Source organism: Microtus ochrogaster, chromosome 22 (genome assembly GCF_000317375.1).
Source record: "Microtus ochrogaster isolate Prairie Vole_2 chromosome 22, MicOch1.0, whole genome shotgun sequence".
Taxonomy (NCBI): domain Eukaryota; kingdom Metazoa; phylum Chordata; class Mammalia; order Rodentia; family Cricetidae; genus Microtus; species Microtus ochrogaster.
The window spans coordinates 24,859,097-24,884,884 of NC_022023.1; the positions used below are offsets into that span (position 1 = coordinate 24,859,097).

The 25,788-nt window shown below is 47.8% G+C and overlaps 1 protein-coding gene across 1 annotated transcript in view; it reads right to left on the reverse strand.

Moving 5' to 3' along the window:
- Nucleotides 1–311: 311 nt before the first annotated feature.
- Igf1r (insulin like growth factor 1 receptor) overlaps nucleotides 312–25,788 on the reverse strand; it is a 277,878-nt gene continuing 252,401 nt past the window's right edge. Inside the window, exons 18-21 of the mRNA XM_005357770.3 lie at nucleotides 22,054–22,216; nucleotides 18,621–18,750; nucleotides 15,053–15,187; nucleotides 312–7,731 (exon numbers count right to left, since the gene is read on the reverse strand). Coding sequence (XP_005357827.1) covers nucleotides 7,338–7,731; nucleotides 15,053–15,187; nucleotides 18,621–18,750; nucleotides 22,054–22,216 — 822 coding nt within the window. The 3' untranslated portion in view covers nucleotides 312–7,337. The remainder of the gene's footprint in view (nucleotides 7,732–15,052; nucleotides 15,188–18,620; nucleotides 18,751–22,053; nucleotides 22,217–25,788) is intronic.

Here is a 25,788-nt window from a genome sequence, read left to right on the forward strand (position 1 = left end):
GCAACCCCCACCCCAGAATCACTCACAGCAAACAGTGGCCTCTGTCAATGGCAGGTCTAGGAGAAGCGCCTAGAAACCAGGACTGAAAACTGCACTTTCTTCTAGCTGATTTAATGGCCAGCCAGTAGCTGCTCCAAGCTCAACAGCAATTTACATTCAGAGAAGCTCAGCTGTCAGAGACTAGCAATGCTTTCGCGCCGACAGGTTCCTCGTGACACGCGTGAACACACACGCCACGAGAAGTTCAGCTTCCCAATGAAGCGGGGGCTCTCTCCCAAGCAGAGGGGAGACAAACTTGGAGACAAAGGTGCATACAGAATTCTTTTATTTAACTTAACCCATGTGGTACTTTAACTACTAGAAAAAAGCAGAGTAATAAGAAACTCAAGTGGCCTTAGCTTCAGCCATTCAAAATAGACAAAGTTTCTTTTTTTTCATAATGTAAAGAATCCCGAGTATGTCGCAGTAACAGGAATAAATTCTTACAACAGAATATACAAAAACATTGAATTTTTTTCATCTACTGATTTTTTTAAATATAAACAGAGGGCTTTTTAAGGAATAATTTATACACAGAAAGTTATTTTATGTAACAAATTGGCCATATTGTTATCTTTTTAAAACTTTTTTTTTCTTTTTTAAGAAAAGTTTTTAACAAGAAAACTCAGAAATACATTATTGGCAATGCATCGGTTCCATCACGCCTTTTGATTTTTTTTTTTTTTAAACCCAGAGGTAGACAAACCCTGGCACACCTCTCACCCAACCTCACTGGCTTAGGAGGCAGACAGGTGATGTCACCAGGCAGGTATCTGTCCCACCTGTGTTCATGTCTGCACAACGCCCGACATCCGAGAGAAACTGAAAAACCAAATCCAACCCAAGCCACAAATGGTTCCCAGACCCTTTTCCTGTAGAGTTAGACAATTCCAGCTGTTTCCAGCAGTGGTATCTTCTGGAACTGCAGAGACATGGCCAATAATGCAGTGGGTGTCAAAAAAAAGAAAAAGTGGATTTTAACTCTTAAAAAATGGTGGGGGGGGGTATGTTGTGGTTTCTGTGGTTTGCTCTGTATTGGAAAATGTACCTTCAGCATCCAGCCTTAAGTACAAGCAGGCACAGCCATCACAGGGGTCTGAGGCACACGAGCCAAGAGGCTGCGCCGCCTTCTGTGTCCGGAAGCCCCCCCATCTCCATGGCATTGCAGAGCATTACAAACACCAGCCACGTGAGTCAGATGCCACCGTGAACACCATGCCACACTGCTGGGTGACCACATCCTGCTACTTCACGGCCAGCAAGGCTTTTGGTACTTTTTGAACTGTTCAGGTTGCTACACTCCACCGCGACACGATCACTAAAAGATGACCTGAAGAATACAGAAGTACTTTTAAAACCACTGTCATTCCTTTTTTTTCTCTTTTTTTAAAATTAGAGCACATAGCATGTGGGAAAGAGGGTAAACCACCATTTGGATTCAGGGTGGGGGTGGGGGAATTAAAAAAAATTTTTTTTGGTATTTTTTTGGCATATTGTAAAGCTAGCTAGTGAACAAGTGTCAAAAAAAAAAAGACCATAAACACATATTTGCACACACAGAGGGAAAAAAAGTGTTTTTAAATTATTTCCGGCAATTATAAACTACAAACATTTTATAAAATTATTCTATGTTCTTACAAAAATGCAATGAAACATTAATTAGTTCTTGTAAACCAGATCTTCGTCAACTGACTACCCGTAATCTACTGGACTTAGAAGCCCGATTGGAAACGAAAATGAGTGACTAATTTAAAAAACGATGTTTACTGGAAAGATGCGGACACACGTGGACACACAAATCAGTGATTATGAAGTCCTCACAGAAACAAAACAAAATAAATCCCTAGCATGCCCCAGACGGACAACCCAATGGGTGAGCGTGATGGAGTCTGAGTTCTGCGAGAAGTTTCCAGAGCAGGATGCTAAGTTTATTCTCTGAAACCAAATGCCCACGATGACTCCACAGGCTCGATGCGGTCTCACGCCTTCAGAAACCATCACGTCCAAATACGATTCACGCTTCTTCTAAGCCCTTTACGCTGTCAGCAAGTCTCTTCACGTCATGGTCCCAGTTCCTACCGCTTCCTACTGCCCGGTCATCCCGTCATTCCATCAAGGAATGTTTGTTTCTCTAAATAACCAACCGGTTTTCAAAGCCGGAGGCCTTAAGCGAAGACCCCCTGCCCTGTTCAAGGTTTGTATCTTCAGCACCTCTGGCAAGAGAGGTTCACTTTAAACAAACATCCTGTCTTGAAGTTCTCAATTTGTAACACCACCTAGTTCAGAGTGGAGTGATCAAGTTTGACCATCATCACTGGTTCGTAAGGAGTGGATCTCTCTGGTCCAGGTTTCTCAATGCTGCTGCTTAGCCCAGGAAATGAAGACATCAAGACAAACACAAAAGCAAAAACAAAAAACCAAAAAAAAAAAAACCAACAAAAAACAAAAAACCCAAAACCATAAATTCATTACTGTTAAAATGGGCCAAACATATCAACAGGGTGGAATTGTCACCTGCAGGATGCCAATGTTTAGGAAAGGAGTTACCTTCAACACTGTGTGACCACTCTGAAAGGGCCCAACAATGACAACAGAGGACCTTGGGTAAACATCCTAGCCTTCTCGCCCATCTGACCTTCGCGTGACCTTGCCACAACAGCCTGCTTGCTTCAGGTACAGCCACTGCCAACAGAGGTGGGCTGTTAAGAAAGAGGCTCCGGGAGCACACATTGGCTTAGAACTTGGCATCATACAGAGCTCATCCATCTGTTAGCCCATCCAAAGAACACGACTGCATACCAAACACTCAGCCATCTGCTCTTTTCACAATGATCGCTGTCTATCTTAGGAAGCTGCTTTTCCTACCATTGAATTGTCATAAGGAGAGGCCAGCGATGGCCTTCAACAGTCTTCTATGTTCCAGGAGGAAGCCTCCTTCCGACTAAGAGTCAAACGAAATTGACATTCCTGAAAGGAGATGGGATAGTGTGGGTCTCACACAGTTCAGGTTCGTCTGTGTTTCCACAACTCAGCTCCTGCTGCCTCAAGGAAGGGCCGTGTGGGAGAAGACCTTAATGTTCACGTCACCGCAGTGACGTGCCTCAGTGGTTCACGTTACTTCAAGCAGTGGGAGCTGCTGCCAGGAAAGGAGGTTGCAAGAAAAAGGCCACAACTCAGCTTGGTAAGATTACTTGGAGCATATAGAGAGAAACATCAGGAAGAGGCAGGAAAAATCAGCATGAAATTAGGCTAGAACTGTGGATACATGATGCCTTACAATAGTCAAGGTGGGTGAGTCGGTCCAGCAAAGTGACCATACCATCATACAAACAGACTTCTCTTTTACTGAAGTGTTTCTGGGGCATGTTATGGTGGGTACTACACTGTTAAGTGTTTTCTCTCTACTTAAAAGAAAAAAAAAATCTTACTTAAAACACCACCAACAACTTAGACAATTAAAAACAAAACAAAACAAAAAATAACCCTTAAAACCAGCTGAATGATCTGTAGATATCCAGTCATGGAAACCGGCAGGTTTGTGCAAAAGAGGAGAGGCCACTATACCATGGGATGCCCTAGTGGAGAAGAGGAAAACCCTGATCAAACAGTATCTCCCAGCATGCCGGCAGGAGGAAAAGGACTCTGAACTTACTGAACTGTTCGGCAGTTCTCCACACTGGGGAAGTATCCCCCACTGTGTTTCCCAGCTAAAGTCCCCAGGGCCTGAGAGAGCAGCTGCTGGAATTGAGGAGTGCACCGTCCACCCCAATGAGCAGCAAAATGATGGGATGGACAGAGGCAATGCACAGGGAAGGCTGAGTGCCAACCACTGGCTGTCCAGCCTCGAGGAGGTTTGGTCAGGCCTTGTATAACCCTGGGGGGTGCAGGGAGGAAGAGGAAAGTACAGCAGCCTGCAGGGGGGGTGGTGCACACTTGGTCCTGCCCCCTTTTTCATACTGGCCTTCTTTCAGAAGCAGGGTTAAGGGCAGGGCTCTCCAACGGCTGACAGGGCTGTACCTCTGAGAGAAACCAATGCAAGACTGCAATGGTGGCATGCTCCTGTCATGGGGTAGGCCTCGACAGAGCAGCAGAGGGGGCCCACGGGGCACCCGACATGCACACACACACTGGGACTCTGCAACAACCTATGTGTGGGTGCCTCAGCCCTCAAAAATCTGGGAAGACCTCCTCTCTTGGGGGTGATAGATGTCGGTCATTCAATTGCTATAACGTTCTGAAGTCAGGCAACTGAGGATGGGCAAGGGATCCCTCCACTGGTGTGCTCTGGGCTCATGTGGGGTGCTGGGTTGGAAGCAGGGAAACCTCTGAGGGAACCAGGTGACAAAAAAACAAAAAAACAAAAAAACCAAAGATGCCCCAGGAAAAGCGAGCTTTTGGACAGGAGTGGGGGAGGCTGAGTGAATTAGTGTTGCTTTGACCCCAGAATCCAGCCTGACCTCTCTTTCCCCTGGGTATGTGGCCTGTGGTGTGTATGAGGTTACCAGTATCATTGGCCTATTGTCGGTACTGAGAAGTGTGAGATGTATTTTTTAAATATATACACACATGAAAAATAAGTGTGAGGTAGATAAATGTTTGAAAAACAAAACACCCCCCCAAACAAAAACTGTCCCATCCAAAGTACACACGCGCACACACACACACACACATACCTCTTTTCCTCAGTATTTAAATTTATGATGGGGGCTTCTCTACAGTGATTAAAACAGGTATCACAAAATAAATTAAAAACTTCCACATGTAATACCTTCTTTATAAACTTTTTTCTCCTTTTCTCTCTTTCTTTCTCTCTCTTTTGTTAGGGGGAAACACTGTGGGGCAGAGGCCTAGTGAGAGCCGTGAGCCTGAACTACAGACGAGCCAGAGAACTGCGAGCTTTCTTTTCTGTACTTAATCTCCAGTCATTTTCTTCCAGCTTCTTCTTACTCCTAACTTAAACATTCCCATCCCAGAAGCAACTCTCAGGCTGCCGCCACTCTGGTAAGAAGTGTTAAAACTAAACAAGACCCCCTAGCCCAGAGGTCTGCCATTTTGGCGACGAAGGAACAGCAAAGGACTCCAGGGTTACCATGGCGTCAGCTCTGCTCCACCTGCCGCTCAGGCCTTCGGACCTGGGGATGGGCTCCAGAAGGCCACTGAGGCTGCTGCTTCTGGCCATGGGGTGTTGGTACCCTGCACCTTGCTCACACGGAGGTCACCCATTCAGACATTCAGGTTCTAAAGACAGGTAGGCAGGTCGGTCTGGTGAGGGTGATGGCAGAGGGACCGCTAGGCCATGCTCTGCTGTGTCCTGGGGACTCGGGGGGCTGTTTTTGTTTTGTGTGTGTGTTTGTGTGTGTGACAGAAGGATTAAATACCCATAGAAAAACAATAATTCAAATGCCTACTGTCTGCAGTTAAAACTGCTCTTGTATTCCAAAATGAATATTTATGTGTGTGTCACAACCAAAACAAAGACAGAGAGTGACATCAAAGGCGTGACGTTCAACAATGGGAACTATGAACACTAACCCAGGATGTGTGAGATTTCTGACCTTTCTGATTCTGACCTGAGTGTGAGGCATGTCTTGCAGGGTTAACAGACTCCAATGTTGTGTTCAGGGAGGTGTGGGAATGAGAGCAGAGCCCAGCAGTACCTGGGTCCTGGTCTCTCTCCTCCTCGGTCCCTTACCAGCACTACGCCCACAGAACCTATGGGTTAGAAGATAGTGAATGGGGCTGCAGGGAGCAGGGAAGGGAGATGTGTTTATAAAAAGGCATCCAACAGTTCATGGCAAATTATGTTCTAGAAGCATCACTGGAAGAGAGGCAGGGAAATCACACTCTAGTACAGAGCACAGGAAGGTTCCCGGAGTGAGCGAAAAGGAAGAAGAGGGGAGACCTGAAAGTTTCATAGATTAAATCCACAAAGACAAAGAACAAAAAAAAAAAAAAAATAGCAGCTTTTTTTTCCTGTACAGACATATAGATGAATATCTGAACCGTAAAAAAGTTATAAAAGTGACATTGAAGACGATGTGTATGCAAATGTTTCATGGTCTGACATAGAACTGAGAGAACCATGAAGAAGTCCTAGTAACAGAGACGATCTCAAAGCTTAGACTACTTGGATCCACTGCCTGCGCTGCTTCGTGCTGCTACGGTGTCTCAATCCCTCCCCTGCACATCTGCATCAACGGCTGGGCTGCATCCCTGGAACCCTTTGGCATCTGCGTCCCTTGGGGGCCAGAAGGGGAAGGAGGCTGGCATGAGGACCACCTTGACCCACAACCTGACCTTCAGGCTTACTCATGACCGTCTCCTCCAGAATTCTTGGGGTGCTGTGAGTGGCGTAGGAAAGGGGAGCCAGCTCAGCCTTCCTCTTCTTCAATGAAGGCAAGTCCCATCTTGCCCAGTTCTCCCAAACAATAACCTAGTTGTCACAAAACAACGAGACCCAGGGGGGTGTGGGCTAGAAGAACACACCGCGGCACGGAGGGGACATCGCCCGCCAGTGTGTCTCTCAAATGCTGTTATCAACTCGATGACAAGTTTCACCCCATGCCTCTGGACAAAAGGAAATCAGCGCAGGGAGCGCAAGCGAGAAAAAAAAAAAAATTAGGATTTTGGCAAAATTTGGCAGCATGAAAATGATAACAACCATGGATGAACAATGGCCCTTTGAAAATTTCAGATGACCCTAAAAAGGTTAAAGATACAGGTAAAAAATTCCATCTCAGTGTGTGCATTTTTTTTGTTGTATATTTTTGTTTTTTTTGTAAAGACCTACGGTGTCAGGCAGGTGTGTATGGGGTGAGGAGGAGCCCCAGGGATAGCCACTAAGTCAATCTGATTTTGTTTTTTTGTTTTTTTGTTTTTTTTTTTAAAAAAAGGCTTCCCAGCTGGGCTTTCGGCAAACATTTTTCCATTGTGAAGCAGAAAAAGGAGAAAGTGGAAGAGGAAGAGAGGGAGAGGAAAGAGAAGGAAGGCAGAAGAGAGAGAAAAGGCAGAGAATGAAGAGACTCAATTCTCGAGTGTCCTGTTGCTATTAAGTGTTGTCATTAAGGTTTGCAGAGGCCCATGTCAGTTAAGGGTTTGGGTAGGGAAATAAAAAGCTGCTTTTGCATATTGAAAAAAAGGAAGGTCCCAAATGTGTTTACTGCAGAGAAGCCTTCTCCCGTGGGCAGCAATGGCAGTTCTGAAGATCCACTGAGGTACAGGAGGCTTGTGACTAGATTGTTACAACCTGCTTTTCCCCGCCCACCGAGGGGGCGCACACGTCACTGTCTGCGCGCGCATCAGCAGGTCGAAGACTGAGGCAGAGGCAAAGCCCTCTCATTGGCGCGTCCCCCGTTCATGTGAGCATAAGGCTGTCTCTCATCGAAACTGGCGCGGAGAACCAGTACTCCAGGGCCGGGGCCATTCTCGGCCTTGTGTCCTGAGTGTCTTTCAGGCAGAGGCAGGGAGGCAGAGGAGGCCGAGGGGTCCAGCGGTACACTCTCCATGTTCTCGGGCTCCAGCTCCAGCTCCAGCTCCAGCTCCTCCGGCTCGGGAGGCTTGTTCTCCTCACTGTAGTAGAAGGAGACCTCCTGAAAGCTGGGCTCCATCTCGTCCTTGATGCTGCCAATGATCTCCAGGAAGGAGGGCCGCATCTTAGGGTTGTACTGCCAGCACATGCGCATCAGTTCAAACCTAAGGGTGGGAAAGAAAGGGCATGAGACACAAGAGGCCTCTTGCTGAGGGCAGAACGGGGCAGACAGTTGTACCACCTCTGCACCCCTGGCTTCTCATCTGGATGCCTCTGGCATCCTGCCATGTATCTTCCTCAGAACCTAGGCCCAGCCACAGTGCCAAATCCAAACTCACTTCAAGTTTTGGTTCACGCAGAGTCTACCGGGACAGGGTCATATTAATGGTGGCGATGCTAAGACACACAACAACTTCCTTTCTGTCTGAAGCACCTCTTCCAGCCATGGTTTCAGAACTAGAATCAGGAAGCCCCATTTCCCACTAATGAGGACCACAGGTTCCCTGATACCCATCATCCTCTGCACCCCTACCTAAGATATTTCTAAGCTTCTTCCTGGCACTAGAGGACCCCTGGCAGTCACCTCAGGAAGGAGGTGGCAGGGGTGCCAGACAGAAGGACCACACATCTCAAGCTTGCTATCTCAAGCCAGCACCTGTTTACTGCAAGCCCCATGAAGGCAGAGCCCTGCCCACAAGATCTAGGCTGCCCCCAAGGAGAGTCCTAATAGAAGCCTCAAGTCAGACGCCAACAAGTCAGGGAAAGCCCAGAGCACGAGTTTCTTCTACACGCAAGGCCAAGGTAAGGATACAGGGAGCTCGTGCTGCGCCTCCGTCTCTCCCACAGGTCACAACCCTCCGCAAAGCCCTGAGTCACACGGACCAGCAGCCATCCATGACAGACGAGGAGGCTGCTCCTGCAGCTACCACCCTGACCGGGAAAGGCCTGGGTGTGGAGAGCAGAGGAAGCCTGGATCAAGTGGAGCCCTGAGTCAGGGTGTACTGCTGACACGATCCCAATGCTCCAGTTCCACGGGAGGCACTCAGAGATGATAAAGCCTTCCTGAGGTCTGAGTGCAAACGCTGACAGTGTGTGTAGGTGTGTAGACAGTAGTCACTTTCTCCCGCTGGGAATTTATGACCTGAAGACCGCTTCCCTGCAGAGATGGCTCCTACAGAGATAAACTAAACCTGCCTCCCTTGTTTGGCTGTATACACGAACCCTGTTTTCTTGTTTGTCTGTATAAAACACGCCCAGTCCACCCAACCCAGCTTTTCGACATCCACGTGGGTGTCCTTTCTTCATTCCCTTGACGCCCCTAGTCAAGTCAGGGTTCTGGTACCCAACATATAGAGACTGCTGCACCCAAGCTTTGACAGATGGACAGGACACAGAGAAAGTAAGTACAGGGGTGGTCACGCTCCTGAGCAGGGGTCACCAACCAGCCTTCATCCACAGGAGCAGAAGACCAAAGTACCTTCTACCTCTGTCCCTGAAGGAAATTCTGTTTTGTTTTAAAACCCCTGCCTTAACAGATGCCTTACTCTAAGATCCACTAAACGGAACTTTACTTACACAGGAATCTCACAGAATCCCAAACTGGCCTCTAGCGTTGCGTCGGGCCGATGAATGGAACCCTGGGTTCTTTACAAGTCTTGCAAATAATCCCAGAGGGGGAAACCCATGCAGAAGCAGCCACAGGTAGGTCTAAAGTGGCCCATGGAGAAAAAGGCACTACTGCCTATCTGGCCAGCTACCTCAGAAGTCCTGGGGCAAGTCAGGCCAGCTGGAGGGCACTAACCTTAAGAGAGGGTGGACAAAGGTGAGCTGGAGGTCGTAGCTCCATCCGGAATTAAGCAGTCTAGAGGTCCAGGGGGAAGCCAATTACAGCCAGGCCAGATGCAGCCTGAAGCCTGTTTTTGTAAATTGAATTCTACTGGAGCACAGCTGGTTATATATCACCTGTGGCTGTTTTTGATTGTTTTTGATTTATTTATTTTTTTGAGACAGGGTCTCTCTGTGTAGCTCTGGCTGTCCTGAAACTTGCTCTGTACGGTACGTCAGACTGGCCTTGAACTCACAGCAATCCTTCTACCTCTGCCTGGGATTAAAGTGCTGGGATTAAAGGTGTGCCACCACCCAGCTCTACCTGTCACTGTTTTTAAGATCTGCTGTAGGTTGAGTAGTTAAAACAAAGGCTGTTTAGCTTACAGCCCTACAATATTTACCATCTATCCCTCTGGTGGTGAAAAAAAAAAAACCAACTTAATAAAATGGCCAATTCTTGTGTCAGAGGAGAACAAACTAGACCAAAGACAAGGCCAACTAGTTATTGTCAATGGGACTGAATGATGGTCCTGGTGGTACATGCCAGGTTGCAGGTAAGAGCTTTGGCCACGGGGGCCACATTAGTTCTCAAGAGCCAGAGATAATATTTCATAATTTGTCTAAAGTCACACAACTAGTGAGAAGGAGCAGGAATGAAGCTCTCTGTCGAACAATATAGCCATGCTTTAGTTACCTAACAAGAGTAACCATGGTCCCACCAGGAGACTGCCCTCTTCTGGCAGTCCACAGACAGCCAGATCTCATGGGAGGGTTTGGTTTGCATTGACTGCAGGCAGGTAGCATCCTGGCCTGTTCTGGTGAGGGGGCAGAGAAGCCGGTTCTCCCATGTCCCCATCATTTCCCAAAAAAATTAATCGAAATGGGACGTAAATACAAGGAACTCATCTCTGTGGCTGGGCTGCAGTTTCTTCTCTGGCTGACAGGCTTATCCCTGAATAGAAAAGTGCAATTGGGGGCAAGAACATGAGATATGTCTGGCTCCATGCCCTGCGGCCAGGGGTGGGGTGGGGGCCGAGGAGGTGCCACCAGCGGAGCAAGGATGCGGTGACATCAGCACAAACAAGCCATGTGATGTCTCCTTTAAGTCATTCCAGACTCCGTCCTTCCAGCGCTGCCCATAAAAGGAAGTCTTTTTGCTCTGTGCGATTTAAGACCTTGTTTTATACTCTTTCCATGAGAAAACTCTCCAGTAGACTCTGGGATTAATAAACGGGTGAAAGGCTTCTTCTAAAAAGCGCAGTTTAAAGCCACTGGACGGCTCCAGTGAGTTGGAGCCGCGGTTTACAGAGCATGCCTCGCTTTGAAGGTAAATACCCGACTCTCCCCTAGAAATGAGAGACGGTTCAGGTGGAAGTCCTGCCCTATCTCGAAACAGCTTCCACGGAGAAAGATCTATCCTAGGAGTATATGCACACTGCCCTCTTGGCTCTTGAATCTTCAGCCACACCCCATGTCCTGAGCCGGACAGGCACTGGCACGTTGAGATGTGCTCGGTAGCTCATGTCTGTAGCATGCCTGCTGCTGAGTGTTAGTGCTGTAGCACCCAGTGATCAGACTTTAAGAAGGTCTTACAGGGCTGAGTGAATCTCCTTCTAGCATCCCCAAACAGCCAAGCCTGTTTTAGGGGCTACTTCTCACCTAGGACCTGAAGAAGGATGCTATACAGCCCAGGTTCATGCCATGACTCACCAGGCAGACACTGTCATCTGCCTATCTGGATCCTACTCAAACAATTTATCTCTACAAAACCAGCCCAGGATTCCCAGAAACCTGGAGGCTTGAATCTGGGAGAGGGAAAATGCAAAAGTACTCAGATTGGACTGAGTATATCTCAGCTTCATCTGAGCTGGTGACGCTGAGCTGAAGTTCAAGTTCCTTCCTGAATCCTGAAGACGTGGCATGTGAGCTGTGGAGACGCTACTGGAACAAATGGCTCTGGCACCTGAGTTTTTGTGGCTAAGTTCAAATCACCATCCCATCCTTGAGCATTAGGACTGGGACCTGTTTCAGGGTCTCCAGGTTCCATGAACTCTGGGACTAGCCTCTGACCTCAGCAGGGTTCACTGACAAATTTGTGTGCAAGGCACACCGAAATGCAGGGGTGTTGCGGAATATCTGTCTACACTGTGAAGATGTGTCTCTGCCTAAGGTGCCTTCTGACCGGATAAAGAGCTGAATGGCCAATCGCTAGACAGGAGAGAATAGGCAGGACTTCCAGGCAGAGAGGGAGGAACTGGGAGGAGGAACGTAGGCTTGTGATTTCGCCAGCAGACTCGGGACAAGTCAGATGTGCTGGACTAAGAAGAGATAACCGAGCCACGTGGCAGAACATAGATTAAAAAATTATGTGTTAGGTAAGTTATATGAGCTAGTTGGGAAAAAGTCTAAGATAAGACCATGCTTTCATAATTAATAATAAATCTTCGGGTCGTTATTTGTGGGCTGGTGGTTCAAAGATAGCCTGACAAGACAGCTTGTTACACAGGGGGATAATGAGGGTAAATGATGGGCTTTATATACAATTGAAACATGAAAACCACAATCCTGATCCCATCTCACAGTACTTGCTAGATTAATTCACGCCGAGTCACGGCGCTGACACTCAGCTCAGGACACCCTGGGGTTTGATGGCAGCCTTTTCTCTAAGGTTAGAAGACTTTGCGATACTCAAGGCTGGACACTTGGCTACCCAGAAGCGACCTGGTTCACATGCAGGCACAACGAGGCCACGACATGGCCAGGGAGGGCTGTTCCCGCCTCAGAACCACACAACTGAAGCCCTTCCTGTACATGTGAGACCCAACAGGTTTCCGACTCTCTCAAGGGTGTTCGTTTACTGTAACCAAAGAATTATTTCCCAGAGCACATCTTCTCATCAGTACCCCAGCAGATTCTGAAGCAGATTCTGATTCACGCCCCCTGCTGAAGCCAGCTTGTCTCCCTTACCCTGTTCTTTTCTTAGAAAAAGAGACAAATCTGCCAACGGGGTTCTGAATGGCAAAGCAGAAATGCCTCCCGAGTCAACCACTTCACACTCCGGAGCAGCCTCTGTGTGTAAACTTCCTCCTGACTCTAGGCTGGGAACAGGAAGTCCACTGCCTTTCCCATGGCAGGTGGCCGCTTCCCAAGCATATTAAATTCATACAAAAAAAAGTCCAGTCAGCTGGAGATGGATCAACTTCAGGAGTTCCGTGAGTTTCTGAGACTAATGTTTGTCCCAGTATAAAAAAAAAAACCAAAAACAAAAACAAGGCCTCTCCTGTGACCAGCCTTCCCCACAGGAACATGACTCACACCTGCTCCTTTTGAACTGTTTCTCAGCTTGTGAAACACTATGGATTCTAGTATCCAAATCTATGCCGGCGTGGTACACCCTCATGCAAATTTCGGGGCCTACTGCATCCCTTAAACTTTGTCCTAAATACCGACTCATCTCACAATGCACTAGGATGAGCGCTGCCGTACCACTGAGGTAAAAGAAAGTTGTGGGGGAGCCATGAGCAGCACTTAGTACCCACAGAACTGCTCTTGGTAGTACCCCAGCATCGTGTAAACCTTCTGAAGTCAGCTGAGAAAGGACACCGAGGCAGCACTCTTTCTTTGAAGACGTCGGGGCATGCAATGGGCAAGCCAGTGGCTCAATACGGCCTGCTGCCTACTCCACTTTGTAAGGCCCTTCTAATTAAGAGAGCTTTCACAGTTGCACACAGTTGTGGGGAAACAAAACAAACAAACAAACCAACCAACCCCAAACAGGAGTATTCTGTGAGAAGGAAATGGGAGAAATTCAAATTTTAACATAAAAAAATATATAAAGTTTTAGTTGGGCACTACTGACACAGCCTGCAATGCTGGCATCGGGGATGCTTGAGGCAGGAAGATTGTCCCGAGTACCAGGCAACCCGGGCTACATTCTCCTTCTCAAAGGTTCTACACTTGCTGGTTTCTGTGTCACTGTATCACTGTGGCAGAGCAGAGGGGTAAGAAAGAGTGAGCATAGAGTCCACAGCACCACAAATACTCTCCAGTCTGTGAGAGAAATTTCCTCAGTCTATGTGGAGGCCCACAGAGGAGCCACAACCTCACACGGTGCAGACACACACCCGTGTTCCTACCGGACCTCAGTCCTGCAACTGCAAGGTGCTAACTCCTGCACACCATCTGATGGTGCCTCATGTGGGACTAGGCTGGCCCACACCTTGACTTCAACTTCCGAGGATCCTAAGCACGGTCCCTAGCCCCTCTGTGTGGCGTTCGTACCCACTGTCCACACACCCAGGACATCTGTACCTCATCTCACCATCCAAGGCTCCATGCAAGACTGTGCTTTGCTGAGGAAGACTAGGCAGGCATCTTTTGTACAGACATAAAGAAACTTGGCAATTCCCCGGCATTCTTTCACAAGTGAAGCTGAACCTGTTTTGAAAAGCGTTTCTAGAAAACTCCTACACTGGTCTTGACAAATCAGTAGGAAACTCCCTTGATGTTTACCCCCGAGGCACAGAACAACAGCTGAGCCCTGCCTTAAGGCGTGTACATCAAAAACAGGTACCCTGCTACCAACCTGTACCCGACGAACCAATCAGAATACTTTCTTATTCCCCTTGGAGACTCATTCTCTTGACCCAGTGAGCCTCTACTCAAGAGGCTACAAATAATATTTGGATGCTGAATGCCCTACACCAAGGCCCATATGTGAAAAGTTTTGTCCCCAGCTTGGCAACACTGGGGACCCTTTAAGAGATGGAGCCTAGTAGGAGGGTGCCTTCAAGAGGATTCTATCAGGACTGCAGCCCTTTAATGGCTGTTTTTCTCTTTCTACCCACAAAGTGAGAATCTCTGCTCTTTCCACTGTAACAGCTGCCTCACCGCAAAAGCAATGGAACCCAAATTAGGAGCTGATGCAAATATTTCTCCCGGTAAGCTGATTATCTTGGAGGCATTTTTGGAAGCCACGCTGACCAAACACTGAGACATACATGGTACCATACTGCTATCACATGACAACTCTAACTGCTGCAGGATTCTGTTTTACCAGAAGCAGAGACAAGACAACAATTTTGCCAACACCCTAGGGGGGTGTGCACAGGAGAGTATGCCCAAGGAAGGATGAGCTCAACCTTGCTTCTGGTCCATGTGTCTCACAGGAATAGAGCAGAAAGCAGATGGTTTGTGACCTGGTGTTGGGGCTATCTGAGGTTTAGACTCTTAGTGCAAGAGAGTGACTCTTGACCACAAAGCTCCGTGTGAACCTGCTCTACAGACCTGTCAGGTTTGCCAAGGGCTTGGGAGAGCTCTTAAATCTGGCTTAACAGTAATAACTGTTGCATTATTGCTTTAAAAATTAAATTGTTCATGGAAAAGATGATCCAGGATTGCTATTGTCCCATACTTCACAGAGACGGGGGGGGGGGTGGCAGGGGGAGGGCTGAGAAACCACGGTGCAAAGTGCCAATCAACACTGGGGGACTGAGGAACATGGGATGGGAATAAAGCGTCGCACAAAGTCACAGAACCAACAAGTTTATCTCCAGCAATAAAGATAAGCCCACTCTCTTCTAATGCTTCCCTATACCCACAGGAACAGAGGGAATGGCTCTGGAGTTACTAATCCTAAGTGGCTCAGGAAATACATACAGCATGTCAGGGCAGTTGTCCGGCTTGTCCAGAAGGCCGCCCTCCATGACGAAGCGAAGAACTTGCTCGTTGGACAAGCCTTGATATGGCTGCTCAGCCAAAGTGGCAATCTCCCAGAGGACGACCCCAAAGGACCTACGGGAGAAACAAAACACGAGTAGCTAAGGAAAGGATGGGCAGGATCATGTCCCATTCCTTGTTAGCATTTCTCCAACCCCCGGTGCTGACAAGGTCTCCTCAATGTGGTGATGGCACTGTGTGTGTCAAACCAGCTACTTGACTAAGTGTGGGATACCTGGCCTTCTCTGTCCCTACTGATGCTCCCTGTAGGGCCACTGTAGCCCAGGAGGCACGGCTGAGACAGCTGAGGTTACAGGGAGTCTAGCATCCCTCACACAGTTACAACTTCAGCGCCAGGTCCCAGTCTGGTCATTCGCTTGGGACAGCTAAACATCGTCTATCTCCTTAGGGGATTCTTTTCATCACAGTTTAGAGAGTTCTATGCTAATGGTTCTCCACACCACTGCAAAGGAGGATCTACATGGAGTTCTTAAAAAATCGATGAATATCGGGGCTCCCCAGAGCAGTTCTGATCTGACAGGTGTGGTGCAGGGAGCTGGCTCTTGGAATATCTAAAAGTTCTGTAGGATACTGACTCAAACAAGGAAAAGGAAAACCCATCCCTTACAGAACTTAGAAGCCACTGGCTGGGGATGCAGCTGCGATAGGTAGGAAACTGGGGTGAGATGCACTGGTCCACGGTGCAGGTCACGGTTAACAAAGAGCCCTTTGGTAGGGATGCTGGCTGAGGTATAAACTCATCAGGCAGAGCAGTGAAGGAACTCTACCGTGTGTGTCTGCCCCGATCAGACTATGGGAGATCCATGCATGCAGAAACTAGACAGGTAACAAGCTGATATTGTCAACTGCAGCGTGAATACACCTCAGAGAGAATCCCTGCCTTTGCCAAATTCTCCCTGGCCTATTTGCTCTCACACTTGGGCTGTGTGAACACAATAAAGCCAAGTCAACACGAAACTTGGGATGGAAACCCTATGGGGGCACACAGAAGAGCCTGGGGCCAGCATTTTCCACTTAGCCTAAGCTGAAGCAGGAAACCTCTGATTGAATCATCATGTTTGGCTTTGCTGCTTCAGCTCCCTTCTATGAACAAAAGGTTTTTGTACAAATTGATACCAAGCGATGTTAGACAGAAATAGAACCTTAGCAGTCAGACCCAAGGTTCTTTTGAACTAGCAGTGACTAAGATTTAGTCTTCCAATAGTATAAAAGATCCAAAAAAGCCACTCTGCAGTGAAATCATGGTTCTGAAAACCCCGGGCTCAGAAAAATGGGTTTCCTCTCTACTTCAGTCATGGACCCTGCCTTCCACAGCCTACGTGGCCACATCAGAGATAGCCTTTGGAGGCTGCAGCGCTCACCCTCATGTCTGGAATACGGCCCGAGACAAGCAATGATATATATGGTTTTTCTGTTTTGTCAACTGCAGGCTGGTCTTGACAAGGTTTCCTTCCAGGCCAACTTCCCTTGTTTCTAATGCTTTCCCTGGAGCTCCTCAGTCTCCTAGACATTCAGTTAGCTTGGCCCTGAGCACTGACTACATTTTCTAAGGACTCAGCATGGCTCCAGATTCGCCTGAGATTCTCTCAGGCACCCCATTCGCCGCCCCGTGCTCCACACCAGTCTGCTAACATGGAGGAGGTGACGACAGAGCACAGAACAAGAGAGAACAAAGCTTTCTAGAGACAGGCTGGTCTGCCTGCCCTTCTGAGGGAGGGGCCGGTCCCTGGAACATTTCCACAGCAGCTCAAGTAACAGCTGTGATAATTGTAGTAGATAAGATTCAGGACTTGGCTTGACTTGATGGTCCCTCCTGATGCCATGTTGCTAAGGTCTCCTACAAAGTCAAACGAAACTCCTTGAAATTATTTTGAATTTTTGCCTACTGAGGAACAACTGTCTTATGACTGTGAATTCATTTTTTTTTTTTTTTTGCTTTTTCGAGACAGGGTTTCTCTGAGGCTTTGGAGCCTGCCCTGGATCTAGCTCTGCAGACCAGGCTGGTCTCGAACTCACAGAGATCCACCGGCCTCTGCCTCCCGAGTGCTGGGATGACTGCCATTCTCCTAAGAGGCATAGCTCCAGTTAGAGCTGAGAAACAGTTTACAGATTCCAATGTCCTTGCTGTCTTCAGCTGTATGCTCAAAGGCTGGGCTGAGAAAATATCCAAAGCACTGTCAATGCCTTAGCATTCAGGGGAACAAATTTCAAATGCCTTTCCTGTTGGTCTGTAACGGCTGTGTAGTCAGAGTGGAGAAGATCGGCAGGGAGCACGCCGCATGCCCCTCGCTATAGCTTGTATTGACAGCTGCTACCCAGGACTGGGGCAGAAGGAGTCTGAGGGAGAGTTCACTTTTATTTCTTATGCTGACTCTGTTTTCCCACCCCGCAAGCTGACCTCAGAGCTTCGAGAAGCATGAAGCCCAGAACAAACAGATGCGAGTGTGGCCCTAGGCGTGCCCTCTCCTGCCACCTCATCTCAACACGGAGCAGAGTACTCTGATTTGACAGAGAAGAGGTGACCTCGGATGGGCTAAACTGCAGCATGGGCTTCATCCCTGCGTCGGGAAACAACCAGGCTGTGCTGGGTCGGATTCAAATGCTATTTCCAATTTGCACCTGTCTTCCAAATAAGATACAAGGCTCTTGACAGGGAAAGGTTCACGAGGCTAAAATAATGATGTCAGTTACTACTGGGATGGTTCCTCCATGCGGTCATCGGCGGCTGGAGTAAACAACCACCTTTTCTGTAACACAACAGCAACGGGATCTCCCGAGAGGAGAGCCAAGACACTTGCTGACATTCGAGGAGGGGGACGTGCCAGAGCTCTCGCCTGCCAAGAACTCCAGTTGTATTTTGGAACCCGATGACCTCTAAACAGCGTTTCCAAGGAACCGCAGTAAATAGTACTACAGAGAACTTTTAGCACCCCTTGGCCGGTGTGCATCCACCACAGACGCTTTTATTACTAAGGAAGATGCTTTGGGTCAGCAGAGATGGACGTCCATGGGGTGCGTGCGTCTGTGCCAGACACGAGATGGGACCAACAGGAAACCACAAGCAAGACCCTGAAGTTTTGGGTTTAAATAAGGCACTGCCTGAAATCTGAAGGTTCAAGCAGGTGAGGCAGGAGCACACACACAGTACTAACCTCCTAAGAGTGAGAAAAAGAGAGGGAAACAGGCAGGAGAAATAGAAGCGAAGGCTTAGGTGTTTGGCATTTTTTTATTCCTTAGAAAAATCAGTATCAGCTAAAAAGGGAAGGGAATGTTGATTCTATACATGCCTTGGAGTCCCACAAATCCTCTGTTGTTTTAATGGACTCCACGCAGGAATATCTCAAAGATAAAGGGCTATGGGAGCACTGAACGCCGCGCTCGGGCTGGTAATAAAGTGACAGTGAACGGAGACCAGGAAGAGGAGGACCCAGGAGCCTGAACCAGAAGCTGGAGGGTCCAGGCTAGCCATGCGGGGAAACTTTCTTACCAGACATCTGAGTGAGTAGTGAAGACTCCATCCTTGAGGGACTCGGGAGACATCCAGCGTACAGGCAGCAGCCCCTTCCCACCTTTCCGGTAGTAGTCTGTCTCGTAGATGTCTCGTGTCATACCGAAATCTGGAGGGTGCAGAGAGGATGCAGTTACTTAGCTGACCAGGTCTTAGGGCAGCAGCAAAGGCGATGTGGCTGCCCCAGCAGGGGGTCCTTGGCCTTCCTCCACATTCAAGGCAAGACTCATTCTTGTTGCACCTTGAAGAGGCTTAGCGTGACCGTTTGCAATTTTATAAGGTAGACATAGTAGGACAAGATCAGTCAACTAAAGACATCTCTGGGCTCAATAGTTTATAATCTGGTTCTGCATTTAAAGCGAGAGGCAGTTTGCAAATTACTGACTATTATGGTTTATCAAGAAACTATATGCTGGGCTGGAGAGATGGCTCAGTGGTTAAGAGCATTGCCTGCTCTTCCAAAGGTCCTGAGTTCAATTCCCAGCAACCACATGATGGCTCACTACCATCTGGAATGAGGTCTGGTGCCCTCTTCTGGCCTGCAGACATACACACAGACAGTATTGTATGCATAATAAATAAATATTAAAAAAAAAAAAAGAAACTATATGCTGTGCAGACCAAGGATGAGTGGCACGTAGTTTTAAAGCCTGACCAAATACACTAGAAGATGTAAACCTCCCTGACTTGGTAGCATGGCTCTGCTGTTGAGGAAAAGGCCTTTTTCCGCCCCTTAACAGGGGAGAAGGTATTCGGAGTGACAGCTCACGAAGATGAAAGCACATAGCGAGCGGGTGAGATGCTCTTCACCAGGCTCCTGGAGCTATTACCCAACACCTTTTCCCAACACAATACTCCCACTCATTTTTGAAAATTTCTTCCACTTCCTGAGTCTCCTGAAGGTGTCACATAACAATGGTTGATGGGCAGGCTGGCTTTATAATCTCACATTATTGTGTCTTCATCAAATTTTGATTTTCCCACTCAATCACACCACCACCCCTTTCTCACATAAACCCTTCCATTCTCCTTCCCGGGAGGCAGAGCCGCTCTGCTTTAAAAATGTCCCGTCATGCCTCTAAGGGGTGCCACAAAGAGGTCACAGAGGCAGAGAGCAAACCCCACCAGAACGAGGCTTCTTGGATGTTAACCAACACTGTTGACTTGCACTGTTTACAAACGACTGGCTGCCTCCGGTGAACTGACTTAGGGTGTGTTATCTCCCCCCCCCTCCCGAGATGGGGGCACTGGGGGACACTGAGGAACCCGCCTGAAGAGGAAAAAGGAAGTGCTCAAGTCTCATCCCTGAGTTAATCCAGCCACATGCAAATGAGAAGTTCTGCTTTGACTTGCATAAAAGGGGAATTCTAGAAAACGATCTCTCTTCCTAAATGCAAAAGAAAAACAGAACAACCCCTACCTTCCTAAACACGCGCGCGCACACACACACACACACACACACACACACACACACACACAAAATTTAGTTCTAGAAAGAAAAAAAACATCACAAGTACAAGACAGACTATCCTCATAAATACACCATATGGTTAAACAGCAAATATAATTCTTACTGATTTGGACTTACAATGGCAAGAGACACAAGAATTTTTCTCTACTCTAATCAAAGTGGGACGAAAGCAGCCTTAACTGAGGTTCTTGCCTGTGCTGGGGGGGGGGGAGCATGGAGTGCGGGATGGGATGAGGACAAGGGCACTGGCTTGCTGTCTACACCAGGTTCTTCATGCTTTCAGAGGTGGAAGAAACATGTCCCCCAAATGGAAGGCAGCCATTCCAGGTCACTCAGGAACACAGTGGTTTCCTCTGAGACGTAAAACAGGGTCCCCTCCCCACACATAAGTGTGGGAATAACAAGCAGGAAGGATCACAGAGGCTGGTAAGAGGATGAATTTTATCTAGAAACTCTGGGGCAGGAGGTTCCCAGGGTTCCAAAAATGAGTGTGCAAGTCCAGGGACAGATATGCTGGGGGGGGGGGACGGGGGACACAAGACTCTGAGTAACTCCAGTGACTGATGTCAGCTCTATAAAACGGCTGCATGCGAACACCCGTGCAATCAAAGCAAAATGAAGACGGACAGCTCTACTTTGGGTACCTCTGTAGAGAAGATGTTTGTTGCTCACTTACGAGACTAAAAAGTTCATTAAAAAAAAAAAATCACTGCAAGGGTTGAGGCAAGCAAAACCTTTTTAGAACACATGTTCAAGAGGTGGCCAAAGGCAGTGGCTGAGAGATTTTGCTACTGCCCCTCTGCTCCTTCTCAGGAGGAACACATGGTATGAACTGAACTGCTGGCCTACCACAGTAGGAAGGTAAAGGCCTGGCACATGCATGTAGTTTCCTAGGCAACTTTGTCACTATCTTCTTTTTAATTTTTTTTTAATTATTAAAAGTAAAAAACAAACCCAAGCCGGGGATGGTGGTGGCAGTTGTGGCACTCACCTTTAGACCTAGCACTCGGGAGGCAGAGACAGGTAGGTCTCTGTGAGATCCAGGTCAGCCTGGTCTACAGAGTCAGTTCCAGGACGGGTGCCAAAGCTACACAGGGAAACCCTGTCTTAAACAAACAAACAAAACACACCAAAAAGAAAAAACCCAAAACCAATCAAACAAAAACAAAACAAAAATTCAAAGCCAACAGCTAGTCAACTGGAAGGCTACGCAGAGTCTCTAGCCAGTGACCGGAAATACAGCCCAATCAGGGTTTTATGATCACAGTTTTATGTTGGTAGCAACAAGGGGTCAACAGGTAGGCTGAGCAGCTAAGGTCATGGTGTGAAGTGCTATGTTTGACAGAAGGGTCAAGAGCTTGGAGCTACCACTGGGGCATGCAGCTCAGTGGTAGTGTTTAACTAGCCTACACGAAGGTCCTGGGATGTTTCTGGTAGTAGGAGAGGAGGGGATACCTCTGAGCCGACCAGTGTGTCAAACTAAGCCGTGCTCTCCTCTCATCTCCTGTGGACTGATATACCTACCTTAGCATCACCATTACCCCACATAGGAGCTTCACCATAGGGGCACTGCCTCCTGGGAACCTCACGGGCCTATCTAGAGACAACGTTCTTTGTAAGCTAAGGAACTTGAGGGGGGATTGGATGCTGACTTTTATCCTCAAACCAAAATTATTCGAGGAAGCATACTGTCCTGATTATTTATGTAACTCACATTCTACCCGAGAACCAAGGCCCCTATTTGGACCACCATGTTAAGGGGTTCTCAGGATGAGAGCTAGGAATAGCCAATCACACTGACTATATGCATCTTTGCACTCAAGACATGCCATTGTACCTCTGGAGCATACTGAAAACCTCTCCCGGGCAATCTAATCACTGCAAAGGCCCTAAAGCACCTCGAGCTTGGTTCTGCTCCAATCAGGAAAGCAAAGGACACACCTCCAATTTTGACTGTGAAATCTTCAGCCACCATACAGTTCCGAGCAGCAAGGTCTCTGTGGACAAACTTGTTGGCATTGAGGTAGGCCATGCCGTCTGCAATCTCTCCAGCCATCTGGATCATCTTGCTTAAGCTCGGAGGAATCAGGACCAGATTATTCTGCTGCAGATTAAAAGACAAGACAAAACATGAGCCTCTGGGACTTTTTTTTTTTCCTACCTGCACGTTTATTCTAGAGGTTGCAAATCCCTGTTTATTTCATCTGAGCATGACAGGTCATCTGTAGGGAGTTAGGTCTTGCTCAGAAGGAACGCATCATTGCTGAGCTCTGGGGTCACCTGCTTGTGATAAAATCACAGGCTTGCTCCCTAACCATATCACAGGGGGGCTAGGAGAAACACCGATTAGTACTCCTTGGGACCTTTGTTACCTTTTTGCTTCTCGTTTTCCACCCCACCCTCATGCAAGTAATCTGGTCCTGATGTACTTGAATGCGGAGGCCTAAAGCTGATGACGGAAATCGTCTTAAATTGCTCCATCGTTTTTCACTGAGGCAGGCTCTCCCAGTCAAACCCAAAGCTGGTCAACTAGTTTACGTCCCTTTGACTTCCACAATCACAAAGTGCCAAGGGAGAGGAACGACAGCATAAGAAGGACACATGGAACAAACGAGCTTCCTAAACGGGCAGCGCATGCTTGCCTTCCCATGTAAGCTGCCAGGAGCTATTTGTCTTCATCAAGTACAAAGATATGAAGACAAATGCTCTCATCATGGACTACTGTTTTCTATGGGCACTGAGGACATCTGAAGTTCAGATGGAGTTCACCTTGAAGGGGACCAAGGTCAGTGACCAGCAGCATGGACAAATATCCTGCTTTGCAGAGGAGGGCAAGCCAGGAGACCTATGTCCAATCTCTGTGGTGGTCTAAATGAGAATGGCTTCCACAGACTCATAGGGAGTGGCATTACTGGAGGTGTGGCCCTGTTGGAAGAAGTGTGTCACTGGGGGTGGACTTTGAGGTTTCAGAAGCTCAAGTCAGGCCTAGTGGTTCACTGTCTCTCCCTGTTGCCCGTGGATCCAGATGCAGAACTCTCATCTACCCTCTCTGGGACCACGTCTGTGTGCCACCAAGCTGTCCACCATCACAACAATTTCCTAAACCTCTGAACTGTAAGTCAGGCCCAATGGAATGCGCTCCTTTGTAAGAGTTGCTGTAGTCATGGTGTCTCTTCACAGCAATAGAAACCTTAAAACAATCCCCAAATCAGGCATGGTAAACAAAGAGAACCAACTCCCTCAAGGTGTAGGCAGACACACACACACAAACACACACACTCTCCTCCAAGGCTCCCTGTCACCCTAGCCCCATGTGTAAAACCAATCACGATCCCACAGTTTAGACACGAACTAGTTTGTGTGTCTGTTAGAGTGCAGTAAATGATGCCTTGGTTTTCCTAACTGCAAAGTCAGTCCCCACCATACACCCTGCAAGGTTCCCTGTCACCCTAATCACATGTGCAAAAACCAATCATGATGCCACAGCTTAGACACAAACTAGTTTGTGTGACTGTTAGAGTGCAGTAAATGATGCCTTGGTTTTCCTAACTGCAAAGTCAGTCGCCCCCATACACCCTGCAAGGTTCCCTGTCACTCTAACCACATGTGCAAAAACCAATCATGATGCCATAGTTTAGACACTAACAGCAGAGTAAGAGCTCAGTTATTGAGCCTTGGTTTCCCTAACTGCAAAGTACCTGGCACAGCACTGTGAAGTCACCTCCAAAGCCCTATACATCACTCTCCTAAGTTATTTTGAGAGTCACAGGAAAAGCATGACAAGGCTTTGAGATCATACTATCTGGGCTGCTCTACCCAGGTCCCATGGACTCTAGCCACGAAGAACACTCTTGCCCAGGGTTGCTAAGTTCTCACGGGATGCCCGAATCTAGAAACCAGGTAACAGCCCTACAGCATGGCTAGGAGCACTTTCCACATTTGAGGCAGACTTGGTGGAGCTCTTTATTTATTTATTTAAACATTTTTACTTCGATTCAGGGTCTCCTACCTCTAATCCAGAGGATGTTTCCAGCATCCTGGAGGAAGCCTGAATTGCCCATTTCTTTTACACAGGTGCTTCCCCCTCTCACAAGGTCTTTACACATGCATGACAAAGTAGGACCTCTGCAGGTGACAAGGATTTAGGCTCCTAATACATACTGGACTATGAGCAACAGGACACTGACACTCATGTGAAAACCATCAACAAAAGGGACTCAGTTATAGGCAGAGAAAGGCTTTCTGTCAGTTCGTGATACTAGGCTGTCATTTTTTTCTTCACCTCAAGAGAGTAGAAATCTTTAGTTTGGTTATAGCCCCCTAAGACAAGCACACATCCATACATTTATCAATGCAAAAATTCCAATGGGGGAGAGGTAGAATATACTGAAGCTGGAGCATGCACACTGAAGGTAGGGTATAGGCAGCAAAGCTAGTGTGTGTGTATGCTAAAGCTAGGACACACATGCAAATACTTTTTTTTTTTTTAATTCTGAGATGCGTTAGAAAGGCAAAATTTAGATCTGATGAATTTAAAGGTAAGTTCTGAAGAGGGCTTTAATAACTTACCTTATCTCTCTAAATGATTTTATTAACATTTTACGTATATGGGCGTTTTGCCTGCATGCAGGTTTGCGCAACACTTGCGAGAGTGGTGTTCATGGAGGCTGGAAGAACGGTAGTTACAGTCAGTTGTGAGCTGCCATGTGAGCGCTAGGAATCCAACTAGGGTTCTCTGGAAGAGCAGTCAGTGCTGTAACTGTTGCCTAGAGACATCTCTACAGAGGAAAACTGAGGCCCAGAGGCCACTCACAGTTGCCTGAGGATTGGGGTTTTATTCTGTGGCAGAATTAGGACTGAAAGGAGCTATGTGTTTCCTGGTGTTAAGAGGCACCTCAAAGGATCACTCTCCAGGCACCTATGGATTATGCTCTTCTTCTGTAGACTGGGTATTAGTGGGGCAGGAAAAAGGCTCCGCCAGGACCGATGCTGGGAGACACAGGCTGGTAGAGTTACCAACCACGCACTCAGAGCTCTGGTCCATACTCAGTCCTGTGGCTCTCCTCAAACCCCAAAAGTACAAGCTAAAAGTAAATGAGGGCGTTTGTGACCACGGACTCAGAACTAAAACGAAGGGACTGTCACTTTGGAGATGTTTACTTTGTAAGGGAAAAGAGAATGGGAAGAGAAACAGAAGCAGAAGGAAAGGGGGGGGGGGTTCCCCTCTGGAGAGGATACAGGGAGATAAGCTGCTCACCCAGAAGTCCTTAAGCCAGGGTCAGAGAGGGGACATCAGAACCACTGAGGCAGCCCTATAAAAGGCAGTAGTTCTCAACGTCTGCCTACCAGCTTACTCTCAGAGTTAAGGACTGATAAATCAGACTTACACATGCTAAGAAGCTGGCTGGGGGTTAATACAGCAGAAGGGGGAAGACTCCCCAGTGACGAATGAAAATCGACACAGGACCTTATCAGGTTTACAGTGTGAAGTTTTCAGGTTTTCACTAGGCTAAGTAGAGGTCATGTACCTGGGATGATTACCATTTAAAAGTCCAAGAAGGATACTGGCTAATCATCGGGACTGAGAGGCTGGAGCGGAGTTTGAGAAGTCTCCGAAGCAGAGTCGGGGTAAGGGAGGGAGAGCAGCACTTGCCATCAAGGTAAGGGCAGCATGCT